This window comes from Solanum stenotomum, chromosome 2, assembly GCF_019186545.1.
Source record: "Solanum stenotomum isolate F172 chromosome 2, ASM1918654v1, whole genome shotgun sequence".
Taxonomy (NCBI): domain Eukaryota; kingdom Viridiplantae; phylum Streptophyta; class Magnoliopsida; order Solanales; family Solanaceae; genus Solanum; species Solanum stenotomum.
In genome coordinates, this window is record NC_064283.1 from 1541172 (window position 1) to 1565420 (window position 24249).

The 24249-nt window shown below is 35.8% G+C and overlaps 2 protein-coding genes and 1 non-coding gene across 3 annotated transcripts; all 3 read left to right on the top strand.

The window, feature by feature from the left end:
* The first annotated feature begins 3541 nt into the window (after positions 1-3541).
* LOC125856511 (aldehyde oxidase GLOX1-like) lies at positions 3542-5731 on the top strand. Its single transcript, XM_049536072.1, has 2 exons — positions 3542-4031; positions 4554-5731. Exons 1-2 carry the CDS (start codon positions 3542-3544, stop codon positions 5729-5731), a joined length of 1668 nt encoding a protein of 555 aa, XP_049392029.1.
* A 3742-nt stretch (positions 5732-9473) lies between these two features.
* On the top strand, positions 9474-24044 carry LOC125857171 (lysine-specific histone demethylase 1 homolog 3). The gene is made up of 9 exons (XM_049536852.1): positions 9474-9639; positions 9733-12412; positions 14804-14945; positions 15122-17488; positions 17574-17667; positions 18055-18533; positions 20317-21033; positions 21161-21235; positions 23357-24044. The coding sequence occupies exons 2-9, from the start codon at positions 10113-10115 to the stop codon at positions 23420-23422; spliced, it is 6240 nt and encodes a 2079-aa protein (XP_049392809.1). The 5' UTR covers positions 9474-9639; positions 9733-10112; the 3' UTR covers positions 23423-24044.
* On the top strand, positions 22719-22822 carry LOC125857317 (U6 spliceosomal RNA). Its single transcript, XR_007445640.1, has one exon. It is a non-coding gene; the product is annotated as a U6 spliceosomal RNA (small nuclear RNA).
* Positions 24045-24249: the final 205 nt, after the last annotated feature.

Consider the following 24249-nt stretch of genomic DNA (forward strand, 5'->3'; position numbering starts at 1 on the left):
GAGTCTTTTCCATCGAACAATGGCAATTTTTTAGATTAGTTGTTTTGTGAAACGTTTCTGTGAGGAGATTAAAGGTTAAGAATTTTGAAAAAGAAAGAGAAGATTAAAGGTTGATTACTTTAAAATTCGTCCGTTTGAGAAAGTTGAAGAAGAAAATGGAAGGAAACCCTTTTGACTTCCCAAAAGATCTTCAAGATTTTATTGAAACTATCACTCAATATTGAAAAGTACACCTTTCTTGGTAAAAAATATTGTTTATCAGAACAAAAAAATAAAAAACTAATTAGGATCCCAAGACTTCCACTATGCCTAAAAAACGGAAAAAAAAAGGTAATGAACGTGTGAATTTGGAACTGATTAGGAGAGAGAATATTTGATAAATATTAATATCCTAATTAAACTCCCTATAACATAGCACGAATTACTAAAAGTATGAGAGAGAAAATCTGTAAAATAAAATAAAATTAAATACTAAAATTAAATGTTTTGTTATGTATGTAATTTAAAAACTTAGTTTGTAATTAAATATAAGTATATTGATATTTTGTTAATAAAAGACTTAAGTAGTATATTTCTGTAATTTTTCCATAAAATAATCTAGTGAAAGTAATTTCTTGTAAAGATCTCTAGATCTTTTTATGGAAGGAGTTTGAATATATATATATTCACTTATGAGTTTCCACTTCGCGATAGGGGTAGACCATAAGATGAGGTAATATTTTTTTGAATTAAATTAAGTTTTAAGGTCCATCTTTCTAATAGGTATTAATTAGAGTTGTATTTTTTAATCATTTCAATTTATGATTTATCGAGATTTTGGGCTTTCACCTTATATTGTTCATGCTTGAAATGTGTAATTCTGAGTGTGTGGATATTGACTTCTTAAATGTGAATCATTTATGGTTTTGATGAATTTTTACCCCATTAGCTAACTTATGGCATGGGTGAGCTAGACCCAAGTTTGTCTTCTTATAGTTTACAAATTCAGATAAATCGCTAACAAAATCATGATTAGTAACCAACTAAGAAAAATGGTAAACATCAACTTAATCATAATTAATCGACCAAATTAGAATGCTAATGTGTATGTATAAATTTTAGTTTTTAACTCTCATTCGAAAAAATATATATTCCACACAATGCCACCCATCCACACGTCAATTATTAAACTTTGAATATTTTAACATAATTTATTCCTTATAATTAATCCTGGAAAAGTCAAACAAATGCATATTCAATTTGAAAGGAAATGTCATGTTTGACTTCTTGATTTTTTTTAATGAAATAAATCTTTAAATTACTAAATAAAAAGATTTGATATTGTTTTCCATATATGCACATACATTTTTAAGGCTAAGCCAATTATTAGAAGAGTACTTAAACATCCATGCATTAGTTAAGTTAAGCTAGTTAATTGTATTATACCAAATCATCAATTGATTGATCTTTAGAATTAATTTAATTAAGTACACAATTATATATCCATAATGCTTCGTATATTATTATGATCATAATAATTTTAATAATTACGCTGCTTTTGCATGCACGGACATTTGTCATTTGACAATTAATCCTTCTCAACGGTTCCTTTAATTTTGTTCTTTAAATTAACAAAACAAAACTAGTGAATCAGTAAAATATCAATTTTAAGCAACACATTGTAATGTGTTTTTGGTGTTTCAAGTGTTCCCTCACTAACTTTTGATAAATCATATATAAACAAAGATAGATTCATAATTTTAAGTTTAGAATTAGATTTTAAATCATAATCGAAATTTAGGCTAAAATTAATAAATTCTGTCAAACTCTTAATTACTTCAACTACAGATGTGTTCGTGCCTGGTCATAATAAGTAACCTTACATTCCCAATCTCAACTAAATAGCGATATAATATCAATGATCCAACTCTTTACCATAATAATTACTATAAGGTTATTTGTCATTACTCTCATCTTATTTTGTGGATTAAAATCTGAAATTTAAAATGTGTGCATTTAAAATTCTACACCTGGTAAGTTATTGAATTCTAATTAGCAATTAATTTAGATATATTAAATATTTTTAAAAAATATATGTCAAATTCAAATTGAAGTAATTATTGGGTTCGATCGAACTCGCCAGACTCTACTCCCATCAAAGCTTACCAAGATGATGAAAATACAAAAGATAAGACAGAAGAAATAGATAGGAAAGTGAGGAGTTGACTTGCTAGACTAATTTGTTTATTCTTCAATTTTTCTTCATAATATCCATTCTCATATATATTGCTTAGTTTATACATTATAATATTCGTACTAATTGTGATGAATAATGCAGTAGTAATTGAACATATAAACAATTAATTATGTAATTGTGCACTAAGCAACCATGACTCACGTCCCCATTATCAGCATATATTGATGAAAATACTATGTATCGTAATCGCATAATTATAAATAATGCTACATATATATTCCAAAGGAATGAATGCAAATTAAGAAATTAAATTTAATTAACAATTAGTACTTTGATTTCTAAACAACGAATACAAAGAGATCTTTGACAGATGGAGGAATTAATTAAACTTCTATAATTATTACTATTATTTCTTTAATTTTTGAGATGATACATCTGACCAAATTGAAAGTATGTAAGATATACATTCGCTGCATGCATCCTCCACTGCATACATAAATAAACAATAGAAATTATTATTTTTTAAATGGAACTGGATCTAACTCGATTACAAAAATATTTACTAGTAGATCACATATTTAGTGTTAATTTGTGGAGACCAATTACCTCATTTACAATTGCGATCGGGACCATTCTTGGAGGTAAATAGGTTGTGTTCGATAGACCATCGACTCAAAGAAAAAACAGTTCAAATCAATTCGAGAAAAAAAAAACGACAAGTGAAGAAGTCATGACAAAATATTGTAAAAGAATACGTCAAATCATTCTAATTAACAATGATCAGTGATTACAATAAAATAATATAATAATCGAAATACATACAAGAAACAACAAATAGTAACATAAATATAAAGGGCAAGAACTACAGAAATAATACTACGATTACTAGTATGAAAAAAAAAGCAATACAATGTTTTTCTATACAAATCTTCTACTCTAGTCTATAACATCCATAATTCATAAATCATAACCTCTTATATACAATCATATTCTCGATAAACTGAACTTCATCATCTTTCATCCGATTACCTCTTTCCAGTAATTCAAAGTATTCAAACACTTCCACAAAGGAGAGAAAACTATAGCTAGAATAACTTGAATTGACTAATTTCTATTCTGTATTATTTGAGATGGTGTTGACTAAATCCTTCAAAATATTCCTAAGCTCAATTTCACATTATGAAATGTCATTCCAATATTCTTTCTTCCTATAAAATTATTTTTTGCAAACTAATCTTTAATATTAGTATTATTTCAACTAATACAAGATAAACCCCAACAGTATATAAAGGACATCCCCACTTCACATTTTCATAACACACTTTCTCTATTAATCCTTTTTTGTCTAAAATTCATATACACTTTATGATGACTAAAAAAACAACTCTTGTTTTCAACATTATTATTATTTGGCAGCTGCTTCTTCTTCTTTTACTATCATGTCATGACTTGAACTTAGCTAATGCTGCAGATGGCAAATGGGACTTACTTATGTCCAACATCGGCATTTCCGCCATGCACATGCAACTCCTCAATAACGATAGAGTCATCATGTACGATCGTACTGACTTTGGTGCATCCAACATCTCCTTGCCTAATGGCAAATGCCGCAACAATCCTAAAGACCTTGCCTTGAAAGTCGATTGTACTGCCCACTCTGTAGAATACGATGTGTCCACTAATTCAATACGACCCCTCATGGTCCAGACCGATGTGTGGTGCTCCTCGGGCTCTGCCACCTCTGACGGTACGTTGGTCCAAACCGGCGGATTCAACGATGGAAGAAATATGGTGAGAACGTTCAAACCGTGCAGCACTTGTGACTGGCAAGAAATTGGAACTGGCTTAATTCAAGGTCGATGGTATTCTGCCAATCAAATTCTTCCTGACGGAAGGCAAATTATAATAGGAGGCCGTGATGCTTTTAACTACGAGTTTTATCCTAAAACTGCTTCGACAAACANTCATGACTTGAACTTGGCTAATGCTGCAGGTGGCAAATGGGACTTACTTATGTCCAACATTGGCATTTCCGCTATGCACATGCAACTCCTCAACAACGATAGAGTCATCATGTACGATCGTACCGACTTTGGTGCATCCAACATCTCCTTGCCTAATGGCAAATGTCGCAACAATCCTAAAGACCTTGCCTTGAAAGTCGATTGCACTGCCCACTCTGTAGAATACGACGTGTCCACTAATTCAATACGACCCCTCATGGTCCAGACCGACGTGTGGTGCTCCTCGGGCTCTGCCACCTCTGACGGTACGTTGGTCCAAACCGGTGGATTCAACGATGGAAGAAATATGGTGAGAACGTTCAAACCGTGCAGCACTTGTGACTGGCAAGAAATTGGAACTGGCTTAATTCAAGGTCGATGGTATTCTGCCAATCAAATTCTTCCTGACGGAAGGCAAATTATAATAGGAGGCCGTGATGCTTTTAACTACGAGTTTTATCCTAAAACTGCTTCGACAAACAAAGTATTTAGTCTTCCGTTTATTCAACAAACTAATGTTCCTAAAGAGGAAAACAATCTTTACCCATTTGTTTTTCTCAATGTGGACGGAAATTTATTCATTTTCGCGAACAATCGAGCTATATTACTCGATTACACAACAAATACGGTAGTGAAAACGTATCCACAAATACCCGGTGGTGACCCGAGAAATTATCCAAGTACGGGTTCTGCGGTTCTTCTTCCTTTAAAGAACTTGCAAGCACAAACAATTCAAGCTGAGGTTTTGATATGTGGTAGAGCCCCAATTGGCTCATACCTCAAAGCGGCAAGAGCTAATACCTTTGTGGGTGCTTTAAATACTTGCGGGCGGATTACAATTAACGACCCGAATCCACAATGGACCATGGAGACAATGCCACTAGCTCGAACAATGGGTGACATGGTAATTTTACCAAATGGAAATGTCTTGATTGTCAATGGAGCCGCGGCGGGCACGGCTGGGTGGGGAATTGCTAGGAACCCGGTTTTGAGTCCGGTAATTTACCGACCCGATAACCCGTCTGGTTCTAGATTCGAGGTACAAAACCCGAATGCAATACCTAGAATGTATCACTCAACTGCAGTTTTACTCCGTGATGGACGAGTTCTTGTTGGTGGTAGTAATCCAAATGAGCTTTACAACTTCACTAGAGTTCTTTTTCCAACGGATTTAAGTTTGGAGGCATTCTCACCATCCTACCTGGATTCAAACTCTACTAATTTGCGCCCACAAATCATTTCTCCCGCTTCTCAAAAAAAAATCAAGTATGGGCAACGCGTTAACATTCGATTTACTCTTTCCGGATCACTCCTCAACACAAATTTGATTAAAGTGACTATGGTTGCACCTGGATTTAACACACATTCGAATACTATGAATCAAAGAATGCTTGTTCTTTCGAATGAAAAGGTAAAAAAGACTGGAATATTCACTTATCAAATCAGTTCGATTTTCCCTAATTCGGGGAAATTAGCACCACCTGGTTACTATATGTTATTTGTGGTTAATCAAGATATACCAAGTGAAGGAATTTGGATCAAGATTCAATAACCACATTGGTTATATTTGTGATAGAGATTAATTCTTTTCTTGATTTTGAAAAATAAAAATAAAATTGTAATAATAAATTAATAATAATATATTTGATTGTTTTGTATTTTTTATTGACGATATATTCCAATCATTTTCTTGGATATTAATAAATTACAACACTTGAAAGATATGTAAATGATGGGATACTATAATGTGGTGGCATGGAAATTAAAAAAAGGGGTAGTATAATGTTAATTAGATAATGTGACCATGCTTCTTCAACATATTCTGTCTTTATATATTTTCTTATTAGCTAGACTATAATTAATTATAAATTATATCTTTTATGCATTTTAAAAAAAATTGACCTCCTGAACTTTGTTTAAATCATAATTAATTTATACTCCCTCCGCTTTATATTAATTCTACTGTACTTACATTATATTAAGAGAATTTCAATTTTAACTAAAAGCACTTAGAATTTGTATAAATATGATATTGAATGACTTGTCTTGACAGTTAGACATGAAAGACTAGTATATTCATAAGTGTCATATTGTTATACAAATCAGGACATTCATATAATTACTAAGACTTGAGGTTATTACTGATTGTTGTTAACAATTCAATAACATATCACGTTACGTTTAAAAGAAATTAAACTTAATTAATTGCATTCAAGTTTGTATAAATGTGACATCTAATGATATTTCGTGACATGAAAAACTGATAAGTCTATAATTGACTTTATTATCCATACAATTCTTACGGATAAAAATTTTTGTTGGCCAATCATAGCAATTCAATAACATGTCACATTACATTTAAGTGAATTAAAATATTTTAGCAAAATTAAACGTTGCATATGTTTAAATTAAATAATTTAATTTTCTCTAATAATCCTATCATTTGTTTTTTGTCCCCACTTTCCTACTTCAAAAACAAAAACAAGGCTCTCACACACACAAAAAAAAAATAATAATTAAATAAATATGAACAATAACTTAATAACATGTTACGTTATATTTGTTTGATCATCTTCATAGATTCGGATCATATTAAGTCATTTTTACCTTGACAAATAAGTCAATATATTATTATATGACAATTCATATTGATTATTCATGAAAACTTTTAATACTTTTTTTTTTTTTTTATAGTTTATTAGATCAAATTAAGTTTTATATATATTGACGTTGTTTGTAAAATCATGTACTATTAACTTGACATACACGTGAAACACACATATCAAAAAATTAGGGTCATAAATATTATATTATAGAATTTTGAAGGAACGATTGATTCAAACTTAATAAGGAAGACGAATTCATTCATTAAAAAACAACTAAAAATATAGCTAGCTCTCATGAAAATAAAAAACAAGGGATCATAATTATATTTTGGAGAATTTCAGCTTAATCATACATTTTCAGGGTTCGTACAAACATGTGATAAAAGAAATTGTAAACTCATAATTGACTTTATTATTATACGAATCATGATATACACTTGTAATATCATTAGGGATTAAGGTCGTTATTGGCTGATCTTAACAATTTAATAACATGCCACAATATATTTAAGAGAATCTCAACTTAATCAATCGCTTTTAGGTTTGTATAAATATCACATTGAATGATATTATCTTGATAGAAACTAGAAAGATCGTTAAATTCACATTTGACTTTATTAATGTACAAATTAGGAAGACATACCATCATTAAGGATTAAGGTCGTTGTCGGCTATTTTTAACAATCCAATAGCATGTTACGTTATATTTAAGATAATTTCAACCTAATAGCTCGTATTAGGTTTGTACAATCATGACATTAAATAATATTATCGTGATATGAAAAGCCGTTAAATTTATGATTAACTTTATTATTATACGATCATGGTATTTGTATAATCATTATGAATTAAGGTTATTGTTGGCTAATATTAGCAACCAATAACATGTCACATTACCTTCAAGCAAAATTAAATAATAAATATTTTAGCAAAATTAAACATTACACATATTTAAATTCAAGTACTTGAACTTTTCCTTCTAATACTCCTATCACTTACTTTTGCTTTTTCCCTTTTCTCACTCTAAAATACGAATTATAATAATAAGATTCAACACAAAACATAAATAAATTAGCTTAACAGATTTAAACGATAGATCATTAAAGTGTCACATTATATTTGTTTGTTCTTTTTCAGAAGTTCAAGCAATATTTAGTCATTTTTTACCTTAACAAACAAGTCAATATATTTTTATGATGATTCATATTGATTATTCACAATAACTTGAATTTAATAAGAAATACAAGATAACTTGCAATAAACTAAAAATTTAACTAGCTCTAACGAAAATAAAAATAGAGGATCATAGTTTTATTTAAGAGAATTTCAACCTAATTGATCAAATTCAATTCATGAGAAAATTTGCAATAAAATTAAAACTGTACCTAGCTTTTACGCAAATAAAAAGTAAAAATCATAAATTCTATTTAAAAGAATTACAATTTAATTGTTCACATGCAAGTTAGTACAAATATATCATCAAATGACATTATCGTTATATAAAAGACCTGATAAACTCATAATTAACTTCATTGAGTTGTGTATATCACGATATCCATAAAATCATCAAGGATTAAATCATTGTTGGTATCTTAACAATTCAATAACAAGTCGTGTTCTGCTTAAAAGAATTCAACCTAACTGATTATATTCAGATTTTGTACACACATGATATCAAATGACATTATTATAACATGAAAGATCGATAAACTCACATATTAACCTTATTATTCTACAAATCAAGACATCCTATGGTCACCAAAGATTAAAATAGTTATTAATTGATCTTAACAATCAATAACATGTCACGTTACATTTAAGAGATCAATAATGTCAACCTAATTGATTGCATTTAGATTTATACAAACGTGACATTAAATGACATTATCGCGACATAAAAATACGGTAAACTCATAACTAACCTTATTATTAAACAAATCCAGACATCCATACAATCACTACGAATAAAAACCGATATTGACTAATCTTAACAGTTCAATAATATGCCACATTACATTTAAGAAAATTTCAACCTAACTAATCACATTCAGGTTCGTACAAATGCAACATCAAACAACATTATCGTAAAATAAAAAATCGACAAACTCTTAATTAACCTCATTATTGTACAAATCAAAACATACATACAACCATTAAAAATCAAAATCATATATTGATTGATCTTAATAGTCTCATAACACGCCACGTTACATTTGAATACAACACGCCACATTACTTTGAATGTATCGCCCAACAAACAGTCTAACAGAAGTTTACGTTACACATTAAATGGAAATGTATCGCCCAACAAACAGTCTAACAGAAGTTTACGTTACACATTAAATGGAATCTTATTTTCATAATCACTTTTTGTCATTTACTTACCAACTCCAAATAAAACAAGGGTTATTCACACCAAAAACATTTAGCCCTCTTTTTGTGTATAAATATAAATCCCCCCAAAAACATATCGCCCATATACTTTTATATATCATACATCAAACGTTTCCTTGAGACAGTAGGAATAGTGATTTCCTTCAGCCGGTGATGCTAACGTGCGCAGCCCCCCCTTTTTCTCCACTCTCTCTCNACTTACTTACCAACTCCAAATAAAACAAGGGTTATTCACACCAAAAACATTTAGCCCTCTTTTTGTGTATAAATATAAATCCCCCCAAAAACATATCGCCCATATACTTTTATATATCATACATCAAACGTTTCCTTGAGACAGTAGGAATAGTGATTTCCTTCAGCCGGTGATGCTAACGTGCGCAGCCCCCCCTTTTTCTCCACTCTCTCTCTTAGAAGATTTCACTCACGCGACCTAAGGAACAACAGCTTCAACATTCAGGTCCGATCCTTTAAAAAAAACCCTAGTTTTCTGGTAATTTTGTTACTTTTTGTTCTCAATTTTGAGCTGTTCTGTGTTGTTAACGATTTACAGGTGTGGAAAGTGTTGAGTTTAGCATAATTGGATGTTTTTTTAGTTACTGGAAACTGAAATAGTATTGTGGAATTGTTTGCATTGGTTCAAAGGGAGAAGATTTGTGTCTTAGGATATGAATGTTGTTGTTGTGTTTATGAAATTGGGGTTTGTTTGGATGATTCAGTAATCTGGAAGGGTTGTATTTTGTATGTTGTATGTGAGAAGGATTTTTTGCTAGGGTTATATGTGGAGGGACGAAGTGTAAGCTTATTGATACCCTAAGGATTTGTGAAATTTGGACTTGTTTTGCTGATTTAGTGTTTGGAAGGGTTGTCTGTTATATGTGGAGGGAGGAGGTGTAAGTATAAATTGATAACCCTAATAAGGGTTTGCTAGATATGGGGGAGGAAGAGAATGTTAAGTTTGGGTTGGAGAGAGGAACTAAGAAGCGGATTGAGATGAAGTTTGATTCAGGAGATGATGAGCCTATTGGGTCTTTGTTGAAGTTAAAAAGCAAAAAACACTCGAAGAAAGCGAAGGTGGATTTAGGTGGTAGTAAGGATGTAATTCAGAAAGCGGTGGTTAAGGGTGAAGATTTGGTTGGCATGGATGATACATTAGCTAGTTTTAGGAAGAAATTGAGGGGTCCGAAGAAGAATAGTGGATCTGTGTCAACAATTGTTAAAAGTTCAAGTAGCAATGCCAGTAAGTTAACTGGGGAATCTCCAGATGGGTCTGTGAAGGTAGCGGCAAAAATTGTGGAAAAGAGTCTGTCAGATGTTGAATGTCTATCTGAAGGGATAATTGATAAGGGTTTCGAGAAAGGGAATAAGAGAAAAGGTAAGAGACCAAAGGTTTCTTCGGAGCTGAAGAAAGTGGAGATATCTGGGGATATGTCCTTGCAAAATGATAAAGAGAGTGGAAAAAGCTCTCCGAATTGCATGGATGGAATTCTAGAAGATTCACTATCAGCTTTTCTGAAGAAAGCACAATCTGGTTTTATTAAGAAATCACACAGCTCTTTGCAGTTGAAAAGAGGGAAGGAAAGTGAAGTTTTATGTGATGTTTTGAACTCTTGCCCTACTGCAACCGAAATCTTTCCTTCCATATCCACAAATATGTGCCAGAAATTGGGTGAAGAAATTCCTGAATCCAATGAGGATGTGCATGTGTCACTTGATGGAGGTTCAGTCGATATGCACTTGTCTGAAAATAAAGAATTTGTGCAATTCATTCAATCACAATCTGATTCAAGGTCAGAGCTTTCTTTGTCTGCATTGAACAATGTTGAGTTGTTGAAATCAAGCATCGCCATAGATGATGCATCTTCCATTGAAGGATCTCAATTAGATGTACCAGCATGTTTTAATAAGATCGCAGGTGTCCTAGATGGTGAGGTCAAATGTCACAGTAAACTTAGTGAGGAGGGAACTGCCACAACAAATAATATTGTGGGTGGAAATTGCAAAGATCTTCATGATGAGGATGTCATGAAGAACTGTTCTACTTTTCATGAACAGTCTGCTTCCAAGGATGGTTTTAGTGATCGTCCAATGGCAACAGGTCGTGATGTTTCGTCTGCAGATACCATTACTCCTGAGAATGTTGAGATGCTTGAGCATCCCACGATAAAAACCAAATTCAATGCTGATATGGATGTGAACTCAAATGCAATTTTAAGCAGCCGAGAAACTCATGTAGATGATCAAATGTGCTCTTCAAATCGAGCAGATGATTCAGGTTCTTGTAGAAGTGTTCAGTTATTGAACAAACTTGATCATACATCTCAAGGAAGCATTGGAAATGTGTTTAGTCGAACTTTGATTTCGTCCACTTCCCGGTTGGAAGGTTCAACTGCAGCCAAGGAGAACACAGACATGGAAGGTTCTGGGTATGCTCAAGTTCGTTTGACGCCTGATTTTATTGCAGCAGAGAAGTGTTCAAGTGACTTTGATCAGCAGCGAATTTCTGTTGATTCTGTTTATGAGCAAGCTTGTGCTCCAGTTTCTTTGCCAAAGGAGGATGGTCAAGTGTTTGTGGGTGGGTCATCTCCAGTGTCTGTAGGAAGGAGTCAGCAAGTTAATGCCAGCCAGATGAAGCAGGAGGACCAAATCATGGAGAATAGTAATGACTTATATGGTTCTTCCAAACAAATGACTATTGATAATGCTGCTATCTCATTGCGCAAATGCAGTTCGGTTTTCCATCAGAGTGAACTGGCTGATGAGAATTGTGAAGGTTCACATCATCAAAGTCGTGTCTTTGTTTCTGGAGATGATGAGGCTGATGGCACATCTTCTCCGTCAATTACACCAGAATGTGATGAAAGTGTTGCTGAAGAGACTGAGTCTAAGCTGGCAGCTGAAGAAAAAGAGCAGAGACTCTTTTCAGGTCAACGTGCTTCACGCAAGACTAAAAAGCGTAGGCACGGGGATATGGCCTATGAGGGGGATGTGGATTGGGACGTTCTGGTGCATGGGCAAGATTTTTTTTCAAGTCATCAAGATGGAGAGGGTAGACATGACTTCAAAACAAGAGAGAAGCTTGACTCGTCGTTGATAGTTATGGATACTGAAAATGGCGGGGTAGCAGCAGTATCTGTTGGACTTAAAGCTCGTGAAGTTGGCCCAGTAGAAAGAATCAAGTTTAAGGAGGTCCTGAAGCGCAGAGTTGGACTCCTAGAATTTCTGGAATGCAGGTAATGACAGATTTTGCACTCTGAATACCATATCCGGTCTTCTAATACCTTGCTATTAAGTGCCTTACAAGAGATTTTTCCATGAGATAACTAAATTATGTTTATAATCTTTCCTTTAATTTTGTTTCTTTGGGTTCATTCTAATCTCTGCTCCGGTTCATTATTGCAAAACTTGAGCTAATCTATGGCTATTTGAACAGAGAAATAAATATGCTCCTGCTTTCCTTGAAAAGTCATTAGATAGAATCGTCTAAGGGTTAAGCGATTAAAAAGAACTGTTCTAAGAGTTAGAACTAGGGACCTCCTTTTGAGGGAAAAAGACCACACAAATAAAGTTCAAAGATAGTTCTTATGGTGAAAGGGGAGAAAGTTCTAGTTAATAGTTTCATTTTTGACTACTTACAACATAATTCAGATGGGTTATCTCTGTTTAGTCTGCTGGCAAGCAATGGCCGTGTTTCTTGTTAGTTTCAGTAAATACTGGGATGATATTGCAAAAAATTCTTCTTCTCTCTTTTAGACAGGTGATGTTGCTTGAAGGTTTAGTTTAGATAAAGTATGCCTTTAAAGCGTAGTATCTTTCCTCCCCTTTTTTATGATTACCAAGAAATCCCCCAGGACTAGTGGCGAACGGTTCAATACATGGTGATAATGGGCTGCCCTCTACCATTCTCCATTCAAATATTAGGATTTTCTCTTTTGTCTGCCGCAAGGTTTGACCTGTGGCATGCACCTAACCCACACATCACAGTGCAGGCTGCACTGTTACTACTAGACTAAAGCCCTTGGGGTTAGCATCTTTCCGTCCCTTGTTCTCTTAGAATTTGAACTTCGGTCTCCCCCCTCTCTCTCTCTCTCCCTCTCTCTCTCTCTCTATATATATATATATATATATCTATCTATCTACCTATGATGTGATAGGCTTATTTTTTGAACGTGCACACACTATTTCTTTAGTTGGCTATGTAATTGGAACAACTTATTGGTTTCTGATGTGTTCACATTGGTGTCATCTCTTATGGTCTGGTCTACCTACCGTGATAACCATTGATCAACAAAAGAGCTATCTGCTTTATCCAATATTTTGTTAAGTTTACTTTGTTTAGTATTTTAGATAATTTTGATAAAGCTAAATATACTTTCTAGTTTATGAATGACTGGAAAGTAATTTCTGTACTTTATTGATAAGGTAAATTGAAAAGTACCTTCTTTATTAATGTGCGTAAAAGCAGTTGGTTGGATAGGTAGGTTTTTCACCCTCCTTTTATGCGTCTTTACATTCATACCCTGGTGGTCTGTAAGAGAAGGGAGCAAGTAGTTTACTTTTCGAACGGGATATTAGTTTCAAATCTATCTAGAGATCCAAAGTACCAATTGTTCCACGATGCATCCTACGAGAATATCATTAGACTATGTTTGGTTCCCAGAAGGGAAGGGAGGGTACGATACAGAGAAGCTAACTTTCTTCCTTCCTTCTTTGGTGAATATTGATTATTTTATTTGAGTTGGGTATGGTTGCTACTTGGAAGGGAAGTAAAAGCAAATATCCTTTCTCATTTCATTTCAGTTCTAGACGGATTGGAAAAGCTGATGTGTAGGGAAATCCAACTTCTCACTTTTGGTTGCATCTCAGCAAACAAGAGATATATCCTGACACTCCACTTTTACTTCTGCTCCAATCTCCGCTTTTCTTCTCAACAAACATATTGTGCACGAGCACTGCAAGTATTCAAATTAGGAACATGAGAGGTGATGATCCGTTTAGGATAGTAATACTATAAGGCTAAATTTCTTTTCTAAATAAAAAGAGAGAATTTAAAATTTCTATGTAATGCAGGTGGGTGGGTCTTTAGGGTTCTCACATTACCCCAACTTGCAGCATGTACTGTAACTTATACACGCCCGACCTTTCCCCTTCTTATATAATTTATACAAAAGCCACTCTTTAGGAAGTTAGGCTTATGTATGTTCATGCATGGACAATTGGAATATTGTTCCGGATACTCTTTTTTTCTTTAAACAGGTTTTCTCTCTTATAACTACAGTCGAGGGGCAGAGGCATACACCCCGGAGTTTCGAACCGGTGTACTAAGTCGAAGCAGATCACCAGAAGCCCGTATGGGATTTCTTCAATGTTAAGAAAGCTCTCTCTAAACTATTCTTGAAAGCTTTCTTACTCTAAATTATTTGTTAATGGGCAGTGGAAATCTAAGTTTTGTGACTGAAGGAGTTTTTTGTTTTGGCACTTTGCATTGTTAACTTGCGTAGGTTGGGGATCAAAGTGTAATCTGCATGTTAACTTTCCATTATGATGCAGTGTAATCGTATTTGTTTTACATATTTTCATAATTGACTCTACTTCTCTTTTGGTGAATCTTTGTTGCGATGCAGGAATCAAATTTTGAGCCTTTGGAATAAAGACATCAGTCGCGTCTTGCCACTTTCAGAATGTGGAGTGTCTGAAACCCCTTTAGCGGATGAGTCACCTCGGGCTTCTTTAATTAGGCAAATTTACTCATTTCTTGATCAATGTGTAAGTTTTTTGCAATTCTCCTAGTTAACATTTGAACTTTCTTATTCAAGCTTTACAAAGGAGATCTGCCCCTTCTTTTTTGTATGATCTTTCTCTATAAAACTACTTTGGTTCATGAACTTCTCTTTGCTTGCTTGCTTATCATTGTTTTTCACAGTTTAACCACTTTTAAACAGGGCTACATAAATTTTGGAATTGCTTCTGAAAAGGATAAAGCTGAAAATGGTGTTGAACACAACTTGAAAATTTTGAAGGAAGAAAAGACTATAGAAAAGTCTGGAGCTTCTGTTGCTGATAGAGACGATGGAGTTTCTTTTATTCTTGGGAGGTCAAAGAGTTCTGAGATTATCATGCCGGAGAAGAATGATGTCTTATCTGATGAAGGGAAAAAGACAGAAAAATGTGGAGCTGATTGCCAGCTCATTGATAGGCGGGCCATAGAGTTACCGGCTTTAGCAGAGCCTCGAGAATGTCCTGTTGATGATTGCCGTGTAAATGGTTATCCTGATATTCAGTCACCGCGTCAACCGTTTGATCTAGGTTTAGTTGCTCAAGTGCCTTCAAGTGAAGTTAAGGATAGTGAATTACAGAATATTGTAGATCCAGATCTTTTGCCTCCCAACAATACAGAGATTGATGTTAGAGCAGCCGATAAACATCTTCTGATTTCAGAAGATTCTTGTGGGCTCACACCTGACTCATTAGGGAGTCAAAGGCTAAACACGTGCTGTGATGCTAAAGGGAAAAAAGAAATAATTGTTGTTGGTGCTGGTCCTGCTGGCCTAACTGCAGCACGGCACCTGAAGCGCCAAGGTTTTCATGTCACCGTGCTCGAGGCCAGAAGTAGAATAGGTGGTCGTGTTTTTACTGATCGCTCGTCTCTCTCTGTTCCAGTGGACCTTGGTGCTAGCATTATTACTGGTATTGAGGCAGATGTGGCGACTGACAGAAGACCAGATCCTTCTTCATTGATTTGTGCACAGTTGGGTCTTGAATTGACTGTATTGAACAGTGATTGTCCCCTGTACGATGTAGCTACTGGCCAGAAAGTACCAGCAGATCTGGATGAAGCATTGGAAGCGGAATTTAATAGCTTATTGGATGACATGGTACTGTTGGTTGCTCAAAAAGGGGAGCATGCGATGCGGATGTCCCTGGAGGATGGTTTAGAATATGCCCTTAAGAAGCGCCAGAAGGCCCGTTCCGCAAGAAATCATATGGGTAATGAACCACAAAAATCATCAGTGACAGCAGTGGAATCCACGGCACTTTCTGATGGTGGAGTTCCTCAAAATAATAATTCTAAGGTAGAGATCTTGAGTCCCCCAGAGAGGAGGGTAATGGATTGGCATTTTGCTAACTTGGAGTATGGTTGTGCTGCATTGCTTAAAGAAGTCTCTCTTCCTTATTGGAATCAGGATGATGCATATGGAGGTTTTGGTGGAGCTCATTGTATGATTAAAGGCGGCTACAGCTCCGTTGTTGAAGCACTAGGTGAGGAACTTTGTGTTCACTTGAACCACATTGTTACTGATGTTTCATATTGCAAAGAAGATGTTCCATCAAAAAATGATTTGTTTAACAAGGTAAAAGTCTCCACGACAAATGGACGAGAGTTTTCTGGAGATGCAGTCCTTATTACAGTTCCATTAGGGTGTCTTAAGGCGGAAGCCATTAAATTTTCACCACCTTTACCCCACTGGAAAGATTTATCTATTCAACGGCTTGGCTTTGGTGTTCTTAACAAAGTTGTCTTGGAGTTTCCTGAAGTATTTTGGGATGATTCTATTGATTACTTTGGTGCGACTGCTGAAGATACAGACGAGAGGGGCAGATGCTTTATGTTCTGGAATGTCAAGAAAACTGTTGGGGCACCTGTTCTTATAGCGTTAGTGGTTGGAAAAGCTGCTATAGATGGCCAGGAAATGAGCTCCGATGACCATGTAAAGCATTCGTTACTGGTTCTGCGGAAGCTTTATGGTGAGAAAAAGGTACCTGATCCAGTTGCTTCAGTGGTCACCAACTGGGGAAAAGATCCTTATAGCTATGGGGCTTACTCTTATGTGGCTGTAGGGTCATCGGGAGAAGATTATGACATATTGGGCCGGCCTGTGGAGAACTGTTTATTTTTTGCAGGTGAAGCTACCTGCAAGGAGCACCCTGACACGGTTGGTGGTGCAATGATGAGTGGGTTACGGGAAGCTGTGCGCATAATTGACATATTGACTACAGGCACTGATTACACAGCAGAAGTAGAGGCAATGGAGGATGCAAAGAGGCATTCAGATGTTGAAAGGAGTGAAATAAGGGACATTATGAAGAGACTTGAAGCAGTGGAGCTCTCAAGTGTTTTGTGCAAGGAGTCTTTGGATGGGGTGAAGATCGTGACCCGGGAGAATTTGCTAAGGGACATGTTCTGTAAGGCCAATACAACAGCAGGAAGATTGCATCTCGCAAAAGAATTGTTGAAACTTCCGGTAGAAGTTTTGAGATCTTTTGCTGGAACTAAAGAAGGGCTTAGCACACTTAATTTGTGGATGCTGGTATTAATCGTCACATATTTTAGTTTCATGCCTTATCTGTCGAACACAAATTGCTTGTTGTCTGACTCATGTTTGTTGGTCACAGGACTCCATGGGAAAGGATGGGACCCAACTCTTGCGTCATTGTGTTCGTGTACTAGTACTGGTTTCAACTGATTTGCTTGCAGTCCGACTGTCTGGTACATTCCCCTTTGAGTAAAGGAACTAACCCCCACCCCCCTTTTGCTCTCCTTTGGTTTTTCTATTGTGAACCTTCTTTTGAGATTTCTTTTTGGGGGTGGGTGGAAGAGGCAGTCCTGCTATTCTGGAACTGTTCACCTTTATTCCAATGTTGCTTGCTATAAGCTGATTTGTACCTTCAAATTATTTATGTGCACGTCCCCATTGGGGCTATCAATATTCTCTGTTAATGTTTCATGTTTTTCAGCTTGTATGCTTTAAACTCTAAATATTTGCTTTCTATACCCATTAATGGCTAATGATCCTTATAATTGTCATATCATTAGTGTATTTGCTTTGTCCTTGCATTGATTTAACTGATTCTATTCCTGTCATATTTTATTCAGGCATTGGGAAAACGGTTAAAGAAAAAGTCTGTGTGCATACTAGCCGTGACATACGTGCTGTAGCAAGTCAGCTTGTCAATGTATGGATAGAACTTTTTCGAAAGGAGAAGGCTGCTAATGGTGGTCTGAAATTACTAAGACAATCCACTGCCACTGATACTTCGAAGAGCAAACACATTGCAGCACCTGGCAAGCCACCTATTCGCAATCATCCTTCAGCAGTAGACAGTAAACGGAGTTCTAAAGTTTCTTCATCGGCTGGAAATCACTTAGCTGTTAGTGTCAACAACAAGAAGCTGAATGTCAGGCAAGCCACGTTAGGAACTATTCCAGTTGTTGAACCATCAACCTCTCAAGCTTCAGTAGGAAGGCAAAATGATACCACTGAGGAAAGGCAAAATTTCCCCATGTCTGAGGAAGAGAAGGCTGCGTTTGCTGCTGCAGAAGCTGCTCGCCTTGCTGCTCTAGCAGCTGCTGAGGTTAGTGTCTTATAATGTATTGTCCCCTAGATTTATTAATTGTGGTGACTCATTTTTCAATATGGGGATGTGCTACATTTTTACTGTTTTTTTGGTTATTCCTCGAGTATGCAAGTTATTGAAAAAAGGGGAAACACACAAAGCTGGATTCTCTGTTATGTTGCTTTTGACAAAAAAAAAAAAAGACAGATAAAAACATTTATAATATGGTGCAGCCCAAAAGCAACATAACGGTGTATCATCCCAAGATTTATTAGTCGTGTTGATTCATTTGTCCAATATGAGAAGGGAATATGCTATATTTTTTTACTGTTTTTTGATTATTCCTAGAGTATATATGTTATTAAAAAGGGGGAAAACACAAAGTTGGATTCTCTGTTATTTTGCTTTTGGGCTTCTCTATATTTTTTTTTGATAAAAGTAACAGTTAGTCTATATTTATCCACAGGTATACTACCTCAAAAGTGTAGTTCCCCTCCAAAAGTGTTGTAGTTACATAGGCTCTTATACCTACCAAGTTACAGCCAGTCTATAGTTGTGCTGATTTCTTCTGAGCTATCTAAGACTACTTGTTTACACCAAAAATAATACAGAGCTAAACAGTTAAGCTTAAATCTTTGTATGTTGCTCTGCTTTCCTTCATGACATCTCTGGTTCCTCTCTAGCCATACTGTCCACCATATACATGATGGGACCATCTTCCATCTCTCCTCCTTTCTTCCTGCATTTCCATCTCTATTCCAGCACTTCAAAACCTCTTTGATCCTTCCTGGTTTCACCCATTTAATCTCTCTCGTATTGGTGAACATTTGCCACAGCTGGGTTGTCCACTTGCAGTGTAAGAAGAGATGGTTGATTGTCTCTCCTTGCTCTTCACACAAAAAGCACCTGGAACACAGGTGAACGCCTCTTTTGTTCAGGTTCTCATGTGTCAAAACTGTCTCCTTAGCTAACAGCCAAGTAAAACAATTTACTTTTAGGGTATCTTGGTTTTCCATATCATCTTCCAAGGCCATTCTACTTCCTCAATGCCAACTGTGTTGAGATCTTCGTATGCTGAATTTACTGTGAAACACCCTTTGCTCCCCACATTCCACACCAGTGAGTCCTCTTCCTCAGACAGGTTACTAAATTGTGCTAGGGTAACCAAAAACTCAGTTATTCTGCACATCTCCCAATCATTTAAATTTCTCCTGAAGTGCAAATTCCACCCCTGATCATTCCATAATTCGGCTACAGTTGCTTGTTGCATTTGACATAGGTCGTAGAGGTCAGGAAACCTTTGGCTTAATGGGACCTGACCACACCATTTGTCCATCCAGAACGCCACCTTTCTGCCATTTCCCACCTTACAATATGATCTTTCTAGCACCAAATCCCATAGATCACTGATAGATCTCCATACACTAGACCCATAGGGAGAGGTCACCTTTGTTGTCATCCACTTATCCCTCATTCCATGTTTTGCAGCAATCACTTCCTTCCACAATGAGTTCTCAGCAGATGCAAACTTCCATAACCACTTCATCATAAGGCTTTGGTTCTGAAACTTCATGTTTCTGATGGCCACACCCCCTATCTTCTTGCTTATGTTCATTTTTTCCCATTTGACAAGATGATACTTCCTTTTATCTTCATTTCCTTGCCAAAAGAAAGTTCTTCTGAGTACCTCTATTCTGGCTTCTCTATATTGCAAATGTTTTTGTCTGTCTTATGTTCTTTTTTGTCAAATAAATCTTGGTTTCCTCTTAAGCAGCTCTACAATGATTACCCTTCATTGCAGGCTTATGCTTCATCTGGTGCCAAGTGTAACATGCCACTGCAGCTTCCTAAGATACCCTCATTTCACAAATTTGCTCGACGGGAACAATATGCAAATATGGATGAGTCTGACATCAGAAGGAATTGGCCTGGCGGTGTGGGAGGAAGGCAAGATTGTTTATCCGAAATTGATTCTCGCAACTGCCGGGTGAGGGATTGGTCTGTTGATTTTTCTGCTGCTGGTGTGAACCTTGACAGTTCAAAAATGTCTGTTGATAATCGCTCACAGCGTAGCCTCTCAAATGACAATGCATGTCAGTTTAACTTTAAGGAGCACTCTGGAGAAAGTGCACCTGTAGATAGTAGTATATTCACTAAAGCATGGGTTGATAGCTCAAATAGTGTAGGGATAAAGGATTACAATGCCATTGAAATGTGGCAATGTCAAGCAGCTGCTGCTAATTCAGATTTCTATGATCCAGTGATGCATGTCACTGATGAAGAGGATTCAAACGTGAGTTCCAAAATGGATATGAGAAAGCATGATGTGTTAGTGTGTGAAAGCTCTGCCTCACAAATTACTGTAAATAAAGAGGCATTAGATAATCAACCGAGAGGAGCAGAAAGAATTAAGCTGGCTGTTGTTGATTATGTTGCGTCTTTGCTGATGCCTCTTTATAAAGCAAGGAAACTCGACAGGGAGGGGTATAAATCCATAATGAAGAAAACTGCTACAAAGGTCTGATTTTTGTCCTGACTCACCCCAACTTCTCGTAGCCTGTTGGATTCTTTATTCTTTGTTTACATAATTGAGGTTCTTTAATCTATTTATATCTATAATGAACTGATCCTGTTCCCAACTCCAGGTAATGGAACATGCCACAGATGCTGAAAAAGCCATGCTTGTGTACGAGTTTCTTGATTTCAAACGTAAAAACAAGGTACAAACTACTCTCAGTTGATGTCACTTTTTTGCATTGTTTAATAGGTTCTAACTGCTTATTGTTGCGCTACTCTTAAAGTTTCTTTAAACTAGAAATTTAATCTGCAATATATGCATTTCAAAAGCAACACAAAGCTAATAAAGCTGTGAGTTACATTAAATGCAAATAAGCATAAGCCTATGGAAGGCTGACCCTTCTCTTAGTGTATAAAATTCCACTATTCCAAAATTTAGTCTGGCCAAAGACCTTTCACGTCAGTTCCTTTAAATTCATATGGCAGTTCACCAAATGCTAAGTGTTAAAGAGTGTGGAAGACCTGCCCCTTTTTTGCTTTCTCAGAAAAGGATTTCCCCCTCTTCTGTGGATAGAGAAGGTTTAGAGGTTAAACTATTGATTGGAACTTTAGGTGTGAATCGTGATTTATCCTTGGTAATATGGTTCCTGTATACAGAAGAGCCACTCTTGGTCTAGTTGTTGGAAATTTGGCAAACATTCATTTGTATATCTTAAAACTTGGAAAAGGGAAAAAGACATCTGTTTTTTCTCATGCAAATGACTCTTATTTTCTTACTTGCATTAGGTATGATGTTTACCTGGTTTAGTCCATAGGGATGAGTATGAGATATAGAGAACCTTTAATTCTAGGTTTAGTCTCTTAACTTTCCTTAAAAGCCAAATTGTCTAGTATTGAAATGATGGGATTGAGTGAGATTGAGGCATAATTGATTGGTTGAATATGAGATTGTTGAACAAGCTTTCCCACCATTCACTGTTATCAGATAAAGTGCCTTTACATATATCTTATAGCAGAAAGTGGAGATTTTGTTTTGGGGGTAAATTAGGCAGTGATTTGGACTTAGGACTTCCATGTTGGAGGTCTCAAGTTTGAAACCCCTTGCCAGCGAAAGCAAGTGATTTGGCTTCTGGGTCGAGCCTGTCGCACCAGGCTTGGTTAGTGCGGGTTACCTCTTCTGTGTGGTTTGCGAGCTATTGCATAGGAGCGGGGGTTTAACCCTGTGCGCACCCAAAGGGGTAGCGGCTGCGGGTTTTCCTTGTCATAAAAAAAAAGAGAATGGAAAGGACCACAATTATAAACAGAAAATAAGAAGAAAGAAAAGAGAAATGGGAATGGGCAAGTGCAGGAGATAGTGAAAGGGAACTGTTTTCTCTTGTTTGGTTTGAGAGTAAGAGAGGAGAGAAGCCTATTCTTTCAAATTCTAGACTGTGGACAGGACAGCCTTTAAGCAGCTATGCTGATTTATTGTTTCCTCCTTTTTTTAACTTCCGAACAATAGATATCTTAAAACTTTTATAACGAGTACTCTTAAGTTTGCAGAGATAGTATTTGTTTCTTTCTTTAAATTGGGTTATATCTTGTCAAACCTTGCAAAGTACGACTAATCCCCACAGTAGAAAAAGGAAACAAAACATGAAACATAATCACAGGAACTGCTATTTACTCTTCTTGCCTCCATGTATAGTCTTCTGGTGACATCCTATAAAATGGAACAATACAGAAAAGATTAGCATGGCCTGTTCACAAGGATATGACAAACACAAATCTTCAAGCCTTCATGCATTTGTCCTCGGCTGAAAACATTGCTGAGAGTGAAAATATTCTACTCTAGCTCTCCAAGCTTTATGCAAGTGAAAAGATTTGGTGTTGGAAGAAAAACTTGATCCTTAATCTTGTATTATTTTCACTCTTTCCTTCTTCTGGAGTTCTCAATAGTATGTAATCATCAAAGTGGTTGCTTTTATTCCAGATCTGCCCTTCACCACAACAAACGTTTCTATTGTACATGAAAACCTTTTAGCCATCTTTCGCATCTCAAAACCGTGGAAGAGCAAATATGACATAAGATATGGGAACGGGAATACAGGGATGTTTTTCTTATCCTCTGTCATTTTATCTTCCTCCATACAGACCTCTTTGGATAGGTTGGATTATTAATGATAAAAATAAAATAAGACTAAAAATTATGTGGATCTGTTTGGAGATTACTCCAACTAAAAACACTTGTATTTTTTTTATAGCATTTGCTCAATATGCTTGGTATTTATTTTCACTTTTCATTGCTTTTCTGCCTTTGATTTGTTGTATTGGTAAATCTGCAGATTAGAGATTTCGTGGACAAGTTGATTGAAAGGCATATTCAGATGAAGCCGGGTGCAAAATCATAATGGACAAAGGATGAGCAGTCACTCTTATTGATGCTTTACCGCATGGTGATTAGTCTCATCAACTTTTTCATGAGTGGGTGCAACAATCATCGACGAGTGAGGAATGCAGGCTTCATTGAACAATTATCCTTGCCAAGCTAGTTGTTGTCTTCAGAGACTGTTTTGTTGAGCGTATCATGGACTGTTTATTGTAAGAGACTGATTAATTGTCCTGCAAATTTGAGACTTTTGACATTTCTGTTGCGGTGTGTCTGCAAGAAACATTCTCAAGGTGGCAAAGTCGGTGAAAACATGTCTGTCATGTGAATGTTATACTACTACTCCTGCTGACTGACGTGAATTCCTTCAGAGATAGCAAGATTAGGTTTAGAATTGGTAGTCAGATTTGAAGTTGTATTATATAGAAGAAAAGTAGCCCTTTGTTTCTTTCAGTTCAGGGTTCCCCTTTGATGAACAATCACTTCTGACTTTTCTTTAGTTTTGGTATGTGTACAGCTCAGGATTGTTATCATTGGAACAAATATACAGAACATTTTGAGGGCGTCATATGCTTCCTTCATTTTGAAATATTGATTTCTCAGAATAAGTAAAAACAAAACCCTCCTTCTATCTCCCCTCTTAAGATTTTTTTTCTTATAGTGTAGATGAAATCTCTTAGATATGCTATATTGAATTTCTTTCTATGATCTGTGGACTGCTCCACTCAATCAAAGAGAACATTGTTGAGATGTGTGCTTTTGGCGATTGTGTCCAAGTGGCTTGATCTTTGTTCATGAGGTTTCTTAATCCCTATGCACTATCCAGTGAAGAAGGCCAAAAGAAGAGGG

Coding starts and splice junctions, on each gene's coding strand:
- LOC125856511 (XM_049536072.1), top strand. CDS start 3,542: ATGATGACTAAAAAAACAACTCTTGTTTTCAACATTATTATTATTTGG. Junction 4,032..4,553: donor TGGAACTGGCTTAATTCAAG/GTCGATGGTATT, acceptor GCTTAATTCAAG/GTCGATGGTATTCTGCCAAT.
- LOC125857171 (XM_049536852.1), top strand. CDS start 10,113: ATGGGGGAGGAAGAGAATGTTAAGTTTGGGTTGGAGAGAGGAACTAAG. Junction 21,034..21,160: donor TGAAGAAAACTGCTACAAAG/GTCTGATTTTTG, acceptor TCCCAACTCCAG/GTAATGGAACATGCCACAGA. Junction 21,236..23,356: donor ATTTCAAACGTAAAAACAAG/GTACAAACTACT, acceptor GTAAATCTGCAG/ATTAGAGATTTCGTGGACAA.